This window comes from Pelophylax lessonae (genome assembly GCF_965119305.1).
Source record: "Pelophylax lessonae genome assembly, chromosome: 1".
NCBI lineage: Eukaryota > Metazoa > Chordata > Amphibia > Anura > Ranidae > Pelophylax > Pelophylax lessonae.
The window spans coordinates 274550229-274568183 of record NC_138768.1 but is presented as its reverse complement, the minus strand read 5'-3'; the positions used below and the strand labels follow the sequence as shown (position 1 = coordinate 274568183).

At 43.6% G+C, this 17955-nt stretch overlaps 1 protein-coding gene across 1 annotated transcript in view; it reads left to right on the top strand.

Annotated features, from left to right (window-relative positions):
• LOC309566107 (serotransferrin-1-like) overlaps window positions 1-17955 on the top strand; it is a 104294-nt gene that overhangs the window by 31518 nt on the left and 54821 nt on the right. Inside the window, exons 5-11 of the mRNA XM_082271159.1 lie at window positions 4073-4235; window positions 4536-4600; window positions 5066-5223; window positions 6211-6397; window positions 9994-10142; window positions 11595-11685; window positions 13146-13205. Coding sequence (XP_082127285.1) covers window positions 4073-4235; window positions 4536-4600; window positions 5066-5223; window positions 6211-6397; window positions 9994-10142; window positions 11595-11685; window positions 13146-13205 — 873 coding nt within the window. The remainder of the gene's footprint in view (window positions 1-4072; window positions 4236-4535; window positions 4601-5065; window positions 5224-6210; window positions 6398-9993; window positions 10143-11594; window positions 11686-13145; window positions 13206-17955) is intronic.

Below are 17955 nucleotides of genomic sequence, written 5' to 3'. Positions count from 1 at the left end.
AGTCACAGCGGGAGTCGGGCCAGGGGAGGAGCACGCTGTGATCCCCGCTGCTCTTTCCCGATCGTCGGGGATCGAGTGTGGAGATCCGCCCGCTTGTGTTAACAAAGCGGGCGGATCTCCTAAGTGACAGGCAGGGACAGATTGAAGGATTCAGCATAGCTGAACCTGCGATCTGTGCCCTTGTCACATAGTCCCCTCCTCCCACACACGTTAGTAAGCACCAGGCATACATTAACCCCTTGATCACCAATAAAAGTTAACCCCTTCCCTGCCAGTGTCATTTTTACAGTAACAGTGCATATGTATAGCACTGATTACTGTAGTAATGTCACTGGTACCCCCAAAAGTGTCAAAAATGTCAGTCAAGGGTCCGATCTGCCCGCCGCAATGTCGCAGTCCCGCAAAAAAAAATCGCAGATTGCCGCCATTACTAGTTAAAAAAAAAAAACATAAAAATTACATAAATTTCCCGTAGTTAGTAGCTGTGATAACTTTTGCGCAAACCAATCAAAATACGCTTATTGCGATTTTTTTTTACCAAAAATATGTAGCAGAAAACAAATTGGCCTAAAATTTAAAAAAAATTGATTTTTACATTTTTTTCGGGGGGAATTTCATATAAAAAAATTTGAAAAATATTGTTATTTTTTCAAAATTGTTGCTCTTTTTTTGTTTATAGCGCAAAAAGTAAAAATCGCACAGGTGATCAAATACAACCAAAAGAAAGCTCTGTTTGTGGGGAAAAAAGGACGTCAATTTAATTTGGGTACAGCATCGCACAACAGCACAATTGTCCATTAAATTAACATAGTGCTGAATCGCAAAATATGGCCTGGTCAGGAATAGGGGAAAATCTTCCAGTCTTAAAGCGGTTAAAAATACGCTCATTGAGAACGTTTTTTGTCAAAGACATGTAGCTAAATACATTCTGGCCTAAATATATGACAAAAATTGAATATATTGGATATTTTTTTTAACTGTCAAAGTAGAAAAATATTGTTATTTTTTCAAAATTGTCGCTTTTTTTTATTAATATCGCAAAAAATAAAAATCACAGAGGTGATCAAATACCACCAAAAGAAAGCTCTGTTTGTGGGAAAAAAAGGACATAAATTCCGTTTGGGTACAGCGTTGCATGACCGCACAATTGTCAGTTAAAGTCGGACAGTGCCGAATCGCAAAAAGTGGCCCAGACGTAAGACCGCAAAATCCTCCGGTGGTAAAGTGGTTAAATTGTGACAGTGGGTGCAGATGGAGGATCTCTGTCATGGAGGAGGGGGGGGTGAGGGGGAGGATGCACCCTAAATATGGGTGTAGCATGTAACATGTTCAGAAAATTTAACTTAGTTTTTAATATACAGGATATGCAGGATAGGTAGGAGGAGGGGGAGATGGGAACATTGAAAAAAAAAAAAAATAGTATTAGCCTTATCTTTAACTTTAGAGGCAAATATTTTTTTATTTTATGATTGATACATAACAAAAGTATACAATAAAAGAGGCTTCATCACAAAGTCAAAAAGAATCAATAGAGTCAATAGAATACTGGAACATAACAATGACCAGGTGAAAACAATGCACAATAAAACAGATAGAAAGCAGCACAATTTATAATGTAGGCAATGATTGTCAGCATAAAGGGCTTATATCCTCAAATAGTACAAATATGGGTGATCAGAAAGATAAAAGGACAGTCAAAGGTAAGCATAACCACCACATGTCCAGTAAAATGTCCAACTGAATATACTTGGACATTATGTAATGCAAAATTGAGATATGAATAGGAAGAGGAAGTGACTATCACATGGGTATAAGGTACAGAAGATATAAAATTGGAGAAAGAGAAATGAGAGTAAGTGGTTCCTGGGGGCAGTGCTGGAACAAGGTAATCTAGAGCCCAGGGAGAACATGCCAAATTGTATGAGCATTATGTGTCAGTAAAAATCCACCCCCCCCCAAAAAAAAATAAGCAATAATCTGCAAGCTCACGCCCTAAGCATGAATTCCCCCTCCTCCCAGTACAAATCTGCCCTCTGCTGAAATCCCCTTCTCCAGCACAAATCTTTGCCCCCAATCTCCCATCACCTCAGACCCACTCTTTCCCCATATGCCCCCAGCACATCTCCCCCCTCAAAAAAAAAAGATTCCCCCTCCTAGCACAAATTCTCTACCCCTCAAATTTCCCCTCCAAGTAAAAATCCTCCCCCCCCCACTCCAAACCCCCCCCCCCCTTCTAGCAAAAATTCTCCAATCCCCCATCCTAGCACAAATGCCTCTCACAAGTTTCCCCTCCAAGCAAAATACCCTGCAATCATCCCTACTAGCACAAATCCCTCCCACAAATGTCCACTCCAAGCAAAAAATACCCTCCAATCATCCCTACTAGCACAAATCCCTGCCCACAAAGTACATTTTTCCCATCTACCGTTTTACTTTTGGAACACAAAAGCCCCCAAATCCCCTTTCCTAGCACAAATCCCCCAAAATTTCCACTTCTAGCAAACCTCCTAGAACAATTCTTGCCGCCTCCCAAATTCTCCTTCTCAACACAAATCCCCTATCCCCCAATTGTGGTGCCCCCCCCCACTTCACATGATACCACAGTGCCCAGGGCAGCTGGCCCTTCTGCCCACCCCTTGTCCCGGCCCTGCTTGGGGGGTCCAAATAAGTCATCAAGAAAGCCACCTCTAACTAATGGCAAAACATTGGTGGGTAGACCAAATATAGACACTGAAATACAAAACCAATGTCCTCTAATTCAACTAATGTCAGAGGGCTTATCTTCCACTTTAAAGTGGAACTCTGGGAAAGCCAGAGTTCTCCCTTGCAGTGGGGCTGAGTTTGCACTGCAAGAGTTAACTGCCTCTGGTCCCACAAATTCCTCCATGCTGCTACACTGGTTCCTGCAGCCTCTTCTCCCCTATTCTTCAGCAGTCTAAGGTACTCTGACATCTTCAGGACCAATGCAGGGCACAGCAACTCTTAGAGTCGTACAAGTGTGAATGAAGTCATTGATAGTCACATAGCAGACTTTTCTGCTCCTAAAGTGTGAGTAAAGTATTAATGTGTATCCAGTACTTTTTTTTTTTACTTTTGGATGGCGTAAGGAAAAATCAGATCTTCCAGATTTTGTTGATGGGGACAAGGGCCTCTTCCCGACAACCCTGGGCGGTGGTTGTGGGAGTCTGCGGGCAGGGGGCTTATTGGAATCTGGAAGCTTCCTTTAACAAGGGGCCCCCAGATCCTGCCCCCCTCCATGTGAATGAGTATGGGGTATTGTACCCCTACCCATTCACTAAAAAAAAAAGAAGTGTAGTGTTACAAAAAATTAGACGGTTTTTGACAAGTCCTGTATTAGAAATCTGTGTCTTCTTGCTCCTGTGTTTCTTCATCCTCTTCTCCCCCCATTGTTTCTTCTTCCTCCTGTGGTCTCTTCTCCCTCTTCGCTCAGGTAATGTCGTCTTCTTCATCTGCCACCCCCGCTGCTAAAAATAGCAAACACTGTCTTCCTCTGTCGCCGTCTGTCTTCGTTGTGTTGACTCCTGCTGTCAGCCATTTCTTATATAGCCATGGGGTGTGACATCACCCAGAGACCCTGCCTCTTGTGACGTTGTGATTTCCTGTACTAAGGGGGCTGCTGCACAGAGGCTTTTTACCTTCATGCAAAGAAAAAAAACCTTGAGCTTTTAGAACCACTTTAAGCCGAAAATACCTTATTTTTCGCTCCAACAGAGTCCCTCCAGTGTTGAAACCACTACGCCCCCCTCCCCTATAGTCATTTTTGTAAACTGGCTCCAGTTGCTAATGTCCCGTATTGTATGTTATGACACCAAGTCTCTGCCCACAGACCAGAGCTTAGAACAGAGAAGGAAGGTCGGCCGGCTAGACTGGGGTATAAGGTAAGTGGATCAGCCTATTCTGAAATCCCTTAGCCATAACAAGCAACTAACCTTTGCAGTGCAGGGGAAGAGAGCTGACAGGGTAGATTTTTTGTTTTCATGGTTTTGGAGTTTAAGATTGGCTTTTGGATTATATGCAGTTTTTATCCAGACCCTGTTTTGTTTCTTCTTAGTTGTCAGTACATATTTCAATGTAAGCTGCGTTCCTGGAATTGGAGTCTCCACCCCAAACCTGTGTGAACTATGCCAAGGCCCCAAATCCTACGTACGAGAAAAGAACCACTTCTGTGAGACCAGCAGCAGCGAACCATTTTCTGACTCTGATGGTGCCTTGAGGTACAATGGACACATTCTGCAGAAACTTGGGTTTATTACTGACCTCTATGATTAGATTAATATCATTTCATAGCCAGTCATTTTGCTGTGAAGGTATAAAGAACATTACTTTGAGTTATTGGAACATATATCGCTATATAAAATTAGTTTAGTATTGACAAAAAAACATTTTTGATGATAAAATCAATAAAAATCTGCAAACCATATATGGCACTTATCAGAGTTTCAGTGCACAATATGTTGAATACAAAGGATAGGTCTTACAGGTTCAACATATGCTGTTATGTTTGCAATGTGCAGGTGTTTGAAGAATGGAGCAGGTGATGTCGCGTTCACTGATCACTTTGCTATAATGGATGTACATGGTAAGTTTCATATTTTTTTTCATTTTAAACTCTTGCCCAATGAACTTACTATTTTTAATTCTTAAGATCTGAAAAATTATTTTTTAACTAGTCTCATGTTTTGGATAGTGGTTGAAATGTATATATTTTATTATTCTGTGGTGCATGCTTTGAAAAACACTTAGAAATGTAGTGTTTCTTTTAAGATTTGTTCATTCATCGAAACTACATGTAAATTCATTCTGTGCGAACATAGACTGAGAACATTTGATCTTGCCCTGGTCAAATTTACATGCAGTTTCAATGGACAAAATGCTATGCAATTATTTGCACACCCACAGTACACCCCTTAGTTTTCTTCTTCAGGCACAAAACTATGGTATCTAAACAATCAGACCCCTGTTTGTATGGTCAGTTATATTTAAAATATTAATGTAAAAATGTTTTCAGACTATGTTTTTATTTTTTTTTTTTACTTTTATTTAGATTCAGAGCTGGATCAGTTTGAACTTTTATGCCGTGATGGATCCACTGCTAGTCTGAAGTCCTACAGAACATGTAATTTGGGGCAGGGACCCAGTAAAGGAATTGTGACAAGATGGCACATGCAGAGAATCACAAAAAAATTTCTTACTCTGATTCAGGTAATGTTTTAAAATACATGGCAGTCAGAACTGAAACTGAAAAAAAAACACATTCTTTAGTTTTGTATAGAAGGGAAGTGTTGAGATTTTATGGCTTCCTGTGTCCTCATTGGTGATACTTACTCTCTCTCTCATGGTCACTGTGACAGAAAGTGATGGGAAATCCAAAATTATACAGCCATCTTTGAAACAGGAGGTGACGGTAAATCTTCCAACTGGATTTTCCTTAAGAGGTCTTGTGTCTAAAAGACAGGAAGTGAAGAGAAGTCTCCCCTAATAAAATACAGATTTAAAAAAAAAAAAAACTATTTGTCATGGGCTTTCCCTTTCTCTATTTTTTCCAGAAGTTCCTGTAAAAAAATTACACTAACATTCCTGTAAAAGACTTCTGTAAAGAAATACACTGGCTACTGGTCCTGATGCTGTTAGAAAACCTCCATTTACCCTAACCCTCTCAGTTTCCCTCTCCCCTCCTCCTTAGCCTCTGCTGTACCGCAGCACCCATGTTGCACTCTTCTCACTCACTCTGCATAAATTCTCTGATTCTATATAACCTCTATCCAACACATCTCAAAACCTAAAAGGTTAAAGAGGGATTCGATTTTCTTAAAGTGGAGCTCCACCCAAAAGGGGAATCTTTGCTTACTTGACAGGTACCCGCTCCCACTTTCGGCTGACTTCACCGCAGCAAACTCAGCCAGAAATCCCCCCCCCCTCCTCCTTCCCCCACTGCTGGGCCATTCATAAAGCACAGTGTATTTCATGCATGCGCAGTAGGGAATTGGCTGTGAAACAGCAATGCTTCACTGCCGGTTTCCCTTAAACAAGATGGCAGCGGCAGCACCCAAAAGCCAACTACAAAATGTGTATATATATATATATATATATATAGCTATATTGTCCTTCACAGTATCTTCATTATTCCTTTATTTTCAAGCTTGAACATATTTTACTCTTGTTAAAAAAATTTCATTTTTTTCTGCTCAGAATTTATTTGGAAGAAGCGGGAGACAAAAAAATCGCCTTAATCTCTTCTCTTCAGAGCCTTATGGTGGACGGAATCTCCTGTTTCTTGACTCTACACAGGGGCTACAGGTTGTGGAAGAAGATTTGGAGATGACTGCAATACTAGGACTGGATTATGTGGCTCTCCTAAGGGGCCTGGGTCATGAAGGTGGGAAATAACAAGCAGAGCTTGGAATAGTTTAGTCTCTTACCAGATGTTCAGTCTGAAACATATTTTTCTCATGAATGAGCCGCACATTTTATTGATGGTCAGAAATATTCTATGGTGTTAGATTTGTAGCATTCTAATTCTCACTCATTTACATACATTCCTCTGTTGCTATAGAGTAAAATTCGAATGCGCTGCTATGTGAATGTGCAAATTCATTTTGCTGGATATGCCTCCAAATAGCTTTCAACCTCTTTGTGCTCTGCCCTTTTTGGTATACAACCACCGCTGGGAACACCGGGCACTCAGAAAGGAAACACAAAGGAAAAGGCTCAATGCGTGTTATGTTTGCTAAATTGCGTCACGTTTTTAATTGAACTTAAGAAAATAGGAACTTTCAATACTTGGAAACAGAAAGGAGTGACTAAAATATCGCAGTTATACAAAGTAGGGATATTGAAGACCTTTCAGGAATTGAAAGAAGAATTTGGGCTATCGAATAGAGACTTTTAGATGTATCTGCAATTGCGACATGCTCTGGCAACACAATTTAAGGAAGGTGGATTTGTTTGGAGTAGAATCCCCCCGTTGAAAAAATTGATAGAGGTTACATCTTTAAAAGGGTTGATTTCAGAAATATATGAAAAGATACAAGAAAAAAAAAGTATTGGATAAAGACTCCCAACTGGCTAGCCGAATAAAATAGGGAGAGGATCTGGGGAAATTGACAGATGCCCAATGGGATGGTATAGTAACTTCAGTAGACAAGTTATCTTTCTCAGCGTCTCAGAAACTCACTCAGCTCTTTATACTTCATAGAGCATTTTATACCCCGAAAATCTGTTTTCATTTGGGGGAAGACCAGATGTGCTCTGCCCCAGAAGCAAAGTGGCAGTTGGGGACCTGATCCACATGCTATGGAGGTGCCCCAAGCTACATAGATAGTGAAAGGAGGTGTTGGATAAAATAAATTCAGTATTTCAAATAAATTTACAATTGGACCCGGTATTGTGTATATTAGAGCAGAAAGAAGGCTATGAGGTCAAGCGAACAGCAGTTTTAAAATGTCTGTACCAAGCCAGAAAAGCAATAACAGGGAAATGGACAAAATCTGAACCCCCATAAATATTAGACTGGTTAAGAAAAGTCAATAATATAATAATTAGAGAAAACGTGACTTGTATAAGAAAAGAAAATATAAGAAGGTTTGAAAGAACATAGAAAGCATGGAGAGAAATTCCTGGCCTGGCTCCTGGGGTAGTAGATATGTAGAAATGTTTAATTGAATAGTACAATTTTAAGAGAGATTTGGGGAGGGTGAGAGGAGGGGGGCGGGGGGGGGTGTTAAGAAATTATTGTATGTTTGTTTTTTATATTGATATGTAATTTTTTTTTAAGGAAAATAATAAAGAAAAAAAAGTTAAATTGCGTCACGTTTTAATGGATTGAAAACACTTATAGGAACATTGCTTGTAATGCGCATGAATTACATCCAAAAACGGCCCCTACCTGGAGAAAGTCATGTGACCAGTGATGCAACGCGTCGGGCGGAGCCAGTAAAGTCAGTCTCTTCTAGTGTCTCCGAGACCCGGAAGTCCTGTGGTGAGGAGGCAATGGTACGTTTTTCAATGTAATTTATGCTCATTACAAGCAATGTTCCTGTAAGTGTTTTTATTCCATTAAAAAACAAAGCAATTTAGTATGCATAACACGCTATGTGCTTATTCCTTTGTGTAATCTGAGTACCCGGTGTTCCCAGCGGTGATTGCATACAAAAAGCCCAGAGCACAAAGAGGTGGAAATCTATTTGGAGGCACATCCAGCTGACAATCCAAGTTTTTCTCTACAAATGCGTAGTATGACCTGTAGTGGGTTGTAAAGTGAGATGAGTAGGCATTGAACCTGTAGGTGATTGGTGAAGGCATTTGACACACAGCTGAAGATGTATGAATAAATATTCCTCTGTTGGTTGCCCAATAAGTCTGGCTGATCCAAATCAGGTGGTCACAGGCACCATAAGTAGCAATATTAGTTGACAGTAATAATTAACCTTTTTAAAACTGTGTATTTCCTGACTTACGCCATGCTCAAATCAGCCTTTAGTGTTTATACTTTGTTCCTTTATTTATGTATATTTTGAGGTGCAAGCTCTGGAAAATACTTAGTTTATTCTTCAGGCATGAAGCTATGCCTGAGAAAATAAACTAACTTGTAATGGAGGTAAATGTAATGTTATTGTACTGTGTGTTTATTTTCTACTCCTTGTTGGTATAGCCTTTGCTGCTCTTTTTTTTTTTGCTGGAGATAACATGGGTTGGAGTTAGGAAGGCAGGCATGGAAAGGAGTCAGCCTCGTGAGGAGAGCATGTAAGTGTTGGCATAGACATTTTGCCCTCTCTCTTCAGGGTTGGGATTCCATCATTATGGACTTGGTCTGGGATTGTAAGCCAATCTTGTTGAAGTTTCTCACTTCTGAGGAAGAATAGAGTGAAAAATAGCAAACTGGTTAACTATGGGAAGAGGTTGCAGCATCCAAAGAGTAGTCTCCCTGTTGTTATTATTATCATAATCTGGAAATATTCTTCCATTATTTTAAAGTCAAGAAAAGCTGTTTCTTGCATCCTCTGTCTTTCTTCCAGTGCACACAGAGTAATGGAAATGGACCTCATGGCAACATAGCATGGCCTGTACTGGAAGGGGGCTGGAATGGTAACACACAGCCAGCTCAGAATAGGGAGGGAGGTGGCCAGGTGATGATGGGTCCTGATGGAAGAGTGGTCAGAATGGTTCAAGATACACCACTCCTGAGCAGCCAGACTTTGGAACCTCAGCTGTAGAATTACCCTGCAGGGATCTGGCATGTAACCACAATATTAGCAAGGCCTTGTGGATAGACATATCAGGTATGAGGCTCTTGTCTTTTCCTGTGGGAGAAATGTTTTATGGACCTTGTGTGTGTGTGTGTATTGGGCAGCTGGTAGGGGACTTTGAGTTCTGCAGTTTCCCTCCTGAAATGCATCTATGTGAGGAGTTGGAACCCTGCTCAGCTCGGTTAGTGTCAGTAAAATTAGAAATAAATCCTTCCTTTGTGTAAGATTCAAAGTAACACCACATCTACCTCTTATTGCAAGCTTGCACCTCCAAATATATGCAGTTAGCCAAAGGCATCCATAGCACACAAACAAATATGAAGGTTTCCATCTGAATTTCAGACTAATTAAAAACTACTTTAAAAAGAGAAAATATTCAATAAAAAATACTCACAAATTTGACTTCACTTCCTTGCCCCCTAGTGACAGATTTAACAGAAATGTTCTGCTGGGATATACTTTTTATTTTTCCGCATATTATGGAACAATTAGGGGCATAATTCTAAAGTAGTGAATATGATTTTCACCATTTATTTACTGGTGGTGAATCAATCACTGTAATTTTAAACACATTCACCAGGATGTAGTGAATGCAGTAAATGCTGGTGAAAGTCAGAATAACGTTATAAATATGCTTCTTAATATATGGTTGATATGATGAATTCAAATAAATAATACTCTGGCAACATAAAGGTCAGAAAGATGAGATAACATATCCATTTCGTAGGTATCTCACTGGATCACAGTGTTATTCGTTGGTGCTGTATCAGTTCAGCTGAGTTAAGAAAATGTGAAAACTGGGCACTGAGTGTGAGGTCAGATCCACTGGTCTGCATTCAAGCCACTTCCCTAACTGGATGCATTCAGATGATCAAGGTAAGAACCTACCATCATTAAGGCAATGTAGGTGAGAATAGTCCTTTATTTGCTGCGTAGCATTGCCCCCTTGGGGGTTGCTTGTAGTTGCATGTTCTTCTGTGCCGCTTTGACCCTGTGAACCATTCAGCCCTCCTGACACTCTAGGTTCAGACTTGTTGTGTATGCCAGAAAGAGACTTCAGAATCGTCGCTGTCATCACTTTCTGTACCGATGATGAGTTTTCCCACAAATTGCTATTGCTCAGTTCTTCAAGTAACTCAGTTTCGATGTCGCTGTTTTCCAGTTCGTGCAAAAAGAACGCTTTTTGGACGCCATGGTCGTTCAAAATTTTCCAGGCACAAAGCACTGGAAAAGCACAGGCAGGGCACTGGAAAAGTCACCAGGTGCAATCCTGTGCTGAAATGGCATGATACAGTGTAATCCATTAAGATTACAGATTTGTATCATGTCATTTGTGTATTTACACTTTTGAATTTGCCCCCGGTTCCACCCCCCTGTGTCGCAACGCTCGCAGGGAAGGAAGCCGGAAGGCCAATTCCCTTCAATTGGCCGTGCACAGAGCGGGGAGAGAGTGTGAGGACAGGGGGGAGGACAGCGGGGAGGACGGCGGGGGATTGCAGGGAAGGAGAGTAACATTCTGGGATAATCCCGAGTGTGGCTCGGGTGTTACCGCTTTTGGTACTGAAAGTTAACCCCGAGCCACACTCGGGGATACTGCCAGGGAGGTTAAAGGAGGTATTAATCAACTAGGCTCTAGGTAAACTGCCAGGGCTGAGTTGAAATAATAACGCAGTGCCGTATCTCAAAAAATGGCCTGGTCATTAAGGGGGCAAATCCTTCCGGTCCAGAAGTGGTTAATGAACTTATTCTGGTACTTCTATCACAATGTTACAGAAGTTTAGTATGCATTAGTTGTGAGACTACATTCCATATATTTACATACCTATACTGAGTCATGCTATGTAAAATTGCTGACAGAATACATACAATTTACAGTTGTAAAAATCCGTTATCAAAATATACCTGCTTGCAGTCTGTCAAGATATATCACATCCACACACGTTTTAAAGGTGTTTACTGGCTAGTCTTACCTAAAGACAAATGAATTGAAAGCAGGATTAGGAGCAGTGATCAGAAGCAGATCTCTCCAATTTGATTATTGTGAATATCTGCAAATGTGTGGCAGTTCAAGCCAAAAAGTTGTACCATTATTGTATTGCTATGTTAATTCTTATTCTTTCCAGGCAGCCCTTTTTTACAACCATTCAGTACAGTAAGATTTATGTAAGCAGATGGAATACATACATCATAGTATTGCAGCTGCTGTCCTCTTCTTATGTACCAGTGCTGAATGCTTTCACTTAGTGTTATCTCTATTAATTATTTGCTATTCAGTATATATGGTGTCCTGTGTTATTGTTTTATCCTATTCTGTCGTTATTGTTTTAGAGTAATGAAGCAGATGCTGTAACTTTAGATGCCAGCCATGCTTACATTGCTGGAAAGTGTGGCCTCCAACCAGCTGCAGTTGAATATTGGGGTGAGTGTGTAAAGTGTTCTAAGATATTGTTTAAATTGGTCTTAAGTTTAAATGACATATTGAAACATGAGGAGGGATTTATCAGAGACTCCAACTGAAAATTTAGTTAAAGCGGAGTTCCACCCAAAAGTGGAACCTCCCCTTATCTGATTGCTCTCCCCCTCTGATGCCACATTTGACACCTTTCAGGGGGAAGGATGGACCTGTTTTTGACAGGTACCCTGTCCCCACTTTCGTCGGACCTCGCTGCGACGTGATACGTCACCAGTTCCGTCCCCCTCCTCTTTCCTCCTCCTTCCCCTGCTGCCAGTCCAGTAAGAGAGCGCAGCGTGCTTTGTGCATGAGCAGTAGGGAATCAGCTGTGAAGCCGCAAGGCTTCACTGCTGGGTTCCCTTATTGGCAATTGCGGCGGCAGCCCCTGACATCTGATAGAAACATTGGCTGGGGTGCCGACATCGCTGGATTCCAGGACAGGTGAGTAACCTTATATTAAAAGTCAGTAGCTACAGCATGTGTAGCTGCTGACTTTTAATTTTTGGAGGGGGCAGGACTCTGCTTTAATACCAGTTCCCGGAATTAGAGATGAGCTGTGTCAATGTGTGTAGTAATAACATTCTTCAGGAAAATGCTGCCCTATGTCACCACACACCTTAACTTGATGTTTGTTGCATTTAGGAGGGACGCTCTCGCCTTCTACAGCAGTCCAGTGTACCTTACTTCCAGCCACCTTACTTCCAATAACAGAATGGGATCTCGCTGTGCACATAGCACGGACCTCATGCGTGTACTCGTTAACACCTTTACTCCCATACCATATGACCAGGTCATGGATCTCTGTAATGCATGTTCGATTCTGGTTGCTACTGAAAACCGACTGCCAGGGAGGGATCCAGTATATTAACCCTCTTGCTAACGGAGGACCTACACCATTTCTGTTCATAGTCCAAAACCCAATAAGCAAACCACGCTCTCTCAAGCCCCAGCTTTCACCCTCGTTATACCACAGTTGGACAGGTTGTAACAAAAACCCTTGGAATAGCAGCACACAAATTAACTCTTTCACTCGGTCTGGGCCAGCCACTAACTAACATTCTTGTAGGCAATCTACCTACAGATTTAACTGTTTCCCAAAACAGTTTTATTCAAGGCATGCTGTAAATGATAACTGTCATATTTGCTTGTGCTTTTCACTGAACTGTCAAGCCATCAGATGTCTAGAGTCATAACTAATCACATGTGCAGCCCCCATGGCAACTGCAGATCAAACAAAGGCTAAGATGGCAGCTTCCTTGGCTGTAAAGTATAGGAAGGTTTAGTTCCACTTCATAGACAGTTGCCCTTTACAATTTACATTTTCTTTTACATGCATGCTTGAATTGTGATAAGACATTCTAATACAAAGAAGTAAGATGGGTTACTATAGAGGATTTTTCAACTCTTGTTTTTCTTTATTTTTATAGGAGAGGGCTCTGATTGTCTCTCAGATCCTGTGAAGCTGCTTCATCGTGTCTCAGAGAAAGGTAAAATATAACAGTCCATAAACTGCACATTTGAACTTTTTTTTTTTTTTTAAATGTAACTTCTTTTTGCATAAAGTTTACAAGTAGAAAACAAAGAAAATGTAACTAGAGCAAACATTGCTCAGTTATGAAAATATAGTATAAACAGAATGTCTATTCAGTTCACCATTATCAATTATTAAAGGAGCAATGATATGGCACAAATACAACTGGGGACATAAGATGCAAATTACTAAAAGAACAATATATATACAGTATATTCAAAGTAATCGATAGACTTAGCAAGTGAGCCCTAATAAATACCTTAGGTATCAGGTGGTATAGTACGGTCCGGAATTTACCCATGGGTCCCAAATCTTATGAAAATTTTTAGAGCAACCCGTGGCCTCATATGTCAATTTGTATAGTGGGATTGCCTAGTTAATGAGACTGAGCCAGAAAGCTACAGTAGGGGGAGCCTGGGATTTCCAGTGGATTGCTATACATTTCTTGGCTAAGAATAGAACTAAGTGCAGAAAGAGCTTAGAACTTTTGAAGAGAGAATCATCATCGATATGTCCAAATAGGCATTCCAAGGGATTACATACACTATATTGTAAAAAGTATTGGGACACCTGCCTTTACACGCTCATGAACTTTAATGGCATCCAAGTCTTAGTCCATAGGGTTCAATATTGAGTTGGCCCACCCTTTGTAGCTTTAATCACTTCAACTCTTCTGGGAAGGCTGTCCACAAGGTTTAGGAGTGTGTCTATGGGGGGAATGTTTGACCATTCTTCAAGAAGCTTTCTTATCCAACATCAGTGCCTGAACTCACAAATGTGCTTCTGGAAGAATGGTCAAACATTCCCATAGACACACTCCTAAACCTTGTGGACAGCCTTCCCAGAAGAGCTGAAGCGGTTATAGCTGCTAAGGGTGGGCCAACTCAATATTGACTCCTACAGACTAAGACTGGGATTCAGTTAAAGTACATGTATGTGTACAGGCAGCTGTCCCAATACTTTAACAATATAGTGTATATTAGGTAGTCAAGTAAGCAAACTAATCAAAGCAGTGACTTAAGACCAAAACTCACTAATAGGTGTAATGTTCTGGTACCTCTGGTACCCTTATTCCACTTTCCAATTCCGTGTATGCGTCCCACCATTCTCTTCTGGTAGGTGCGCATACACCTTTAAGACCGATGCTGTCATCACTGAGCGCCGCAGAGCGGCTATTTCAACCACCGGCGTTCTCACTCACATGTTCGTTCAACCTGACTTGAAGCTCATATGCTTACAAGCGTACCTCGCTGTCGGAACCTCGCTGCTGATCCCTGTATCCCGCTACCGGATCACTCGCTCATACCGAACCTCTCTACTACTGCTTGCTATTAGTGATAAGTACCCCGCAGGGGAATCCTCCATAACCTTCCTACTAAGCTTACACTATCTAGCTCTGCATTAAGGACTGTAACTATCATCTGCACTGTTGTTTTAGATTGCTAGCTCTTGAGCCTACTAACATCTATCCTTGCACTGGGTTAGTCTCTCCTGTATGTCATCTGCTGTCCTACCACCTACTACCATACATGATTGCTAACCTATCTGCATCCTACCTGTTACCATCTATACTCTCATGAACATTTCTGTCAAGTGCTGTTCACCTATTTGTCACTGTTCATACCTGTCTCTTCAACTCATCACCACTATACTGCTATATACATCTATCACTCCAGGAACATCTTATTGAGTGTGTATATTTGTATGCTGAATCAGACAGACCACAGTGATGAGTCTTGGGAGTTGGAATTGGTATTTCAACGTATCTCTACATGACTACTGAGTGGAGTTTTTCTGCAGCTGCAAATCCATCTTGTTTCAGAAAACGCAGGAGCGTTACAGATTGAACGAACCTAAAATGGATTCAGCAGATTTACCCACTCAAGTGACACAATTAAAACAACAAGTGACTGCGTTAATACACGCTCTTACTGAATTAAAAGAAGACAATCAGGCTCTGAAGCAGCAGGTAACCTGTCTATCACAACTTGCCGCTGCTCAGCCCCCTGAACCCAAAATAAATCCTCCTCTAGTGTTTACAGGTAATCGCAAAAAATTTCGTGAATTCAAAAACGCCTGTCAGTTACTTTTCTTGCTAAAACCTCGTACCTACCTTACTGATCATATCAAAGTCTGTACTATTATTTCATACCTAACGGGTGATCCACGGGCCTGGGCAGACTCTCTTTTTGAGAAAAATGATCAGCTTCTCAACTTCTATGCTTTATTCCTAGCGGAACTCGCTAGTCTATATGATGACCCCAATATGCAGAGTACTGCCGATATTCAATTGAGGTCCTTGAAACAAGGTAGGAGACCTGTAGAAGACTTTGTAGCAGAGTTCAAAAGATGGACCCTTGGTGGCATGGCTGGGTCATGGCGGTGTGAGGACGTTTGACTCTGGTGCTCCCGCTCCCTAGCCCCCCTGATCGGCTAAATTGATCGTTAACCGGCTGTTTTATAGCGGACATGAGCTCCTACAAACGACGGAAGAACAAACCTACCTCCAAGGCTACTCCGTCAGCCCCGATCCGTTCATTCTTTCCGGATTCTGCTACCCCGGTGCTGCGGAAGCTGGTGGCGGGCCCACGTGGCAGTATCGATCCGGCCGCGGTGTCCCGGTCTGTACAGGCGGCATCCCCTCCGGCTCCCCTGCCTGCTATGGCTTCCCTGAGCCCCTTGCAGCTGTCCCAGCCGTCCTCGGCTGGGGACCCTAGTGAAGAGCGGGACATCTGGGCTCTGCTGCGCTCCCTCCCCACTAAGATGGACATGGAGGCTCTGGTGGCACAAGTTACGGAGCAACATAAGAGGGACTTTCAAGTGCTGACCGCAGAAGTGTCCCATGTTCGGGAGCGGGTAGCGACCGGGGAGACGGCGATCGGAGACCTCCAGGCTAGGGTGGAGCGCCTGGAGCGGACACAGGCAGTCCACGCGAATGTCCTTGCTGAACACCAGCTCGCCATAGAGGACATGGAGAACCGGAGCCGCCGTAACAACTTGCGGCTCCGGGGCCTGCCCGAGGCCACCGGACAGGAGGACTTGCTGGAGACGGTTCGGGCCATCCTTGCACGGATCTTACCTTCGGACCCCCCTGTTACCGTGGAATTCGACCGGATACATAGGGCCTTGGGCCCCAAACCGACGGACATTACGAGACCTCGGGATGTCATTTGCCGCGTGCATCGGTATCCTGTGAAGGAACAGGTGCTGCGAGCTGCATGGACGAAGGGGCCGATTGACTTTGATGGGGCACAGATCCAGGTTTTCCCCGATGTGTCTAGAGGCACTCTGATCCGCAGAGCGATGCTGAAGCCCCTGCTGGAGCGTCTCAGGAGCCAGGATGCCACTTACAGATGGGGTTTTCCCCTCCAACTCATCGTCCGCAAAAATGGCTCCACTTTCGTCCTCCGCAGACATGCTGACCTCCCAGCCCTGTTCCGGTTTGCAGCCATCGCTCCTCTGGAGATCCCGGACTGGTTGGCCAGGCTTCCAGATAGGGACGCTCGCTCTCCTGGAGGAGGACCATCGAGACCCCGATCTGAGGGACGCCGTTGGCAACGCAGTGCTCCCGTGGCGCGCTCTACTAGCCCCTCGTTGGCTTCCCCGGAGTATTGATCTAGGATTGCCGAGGTTCCGTGAGTTATGACTTAGCTCCTTGACCCTCCGCCCCTGCCTGTCCCGGGTCTCATCCTTGAGCTTCACCTGCCCTTCCCTGGTCCTGCCTTGTGGTGACTGTCCCCCCAGCTGGACGAATGTCTCCCGGTGCCACTAACTTTTGCCCATGCCCAACTTCCGAAGCTCCGGCCATCAGTCCCCCCCCTTATCCCCCTCTTATGGATTTTGACTTCCCTGGCTCGGCTCCTTGTTTCCTGCTCCCCCTGGTGCTGACCTGCGGGGGCCCTGGGGCGGCTCAGTGAGGTGCTCTGCTCCCGCCTCCGTGCCTGGGTTTCTGGTATGCCTGCTGACTCTCTGCAAGTTTAGCTCTCCGTGTAGTATAGTAGTATTTTATGTGTCCCATATTGCTTGCTGTTTGTTGGCATAAATTTACTGCTCTACAGATGTATGCACACCTGCTCTTCTGTGGTTACTGGGGGAGCGCCTGGGTCTGGTCGTGCTTGTTTGGGTTACGTGCCGGACCTGGGTGTTGCCACGCGCTGCAGGAGAGGGGATGCGGGGTTCTGCCGGTCATGGTGAGCCAGGGGTGGCTCTCGGAATTCACTTTTGCTCCACCCCCCTTTCCCTTCCCCCCCTCCCCCTTCCCCCCTCTCACTTTCCCCCTCCCCCCTTTCCCCCTCCCCCTTCCCCCCCTCTATCTCCCCCTCCCCTCCCTCCCTCTCCTCCCTCCCTTACTCCCCCTTCCCCCCCCCCCCTTTTTTCTTTCTCTCCCTTCCCCCCTTCCAACCCTCCCTCCCTTCCCCTCTCCCTCACTCCTCCTTCCCCCTCCTTCCCCCCCCCTTCCCTCCCCCTTCCCTTTTCTCCTTTTTCCCTTCCCCTCCCCCCCTTCCTACTACCCCTCCCCTCCCTCCCCCTTTCCCCTCCCTCCCCCTCTCCCTTTCCCTCATTTTTTCCCTATCTCTTCCCCCGGGGCTTGGTGTTATTTGTGTTGGGTGGTGTGGTGGGTCCCCCTCCACTCCGATGCTACTGATCCAGAGGGGAACGTCTGGACGGGGGGGGGGGGAGGGTGCAGACTCTGACATCTCTGTCTT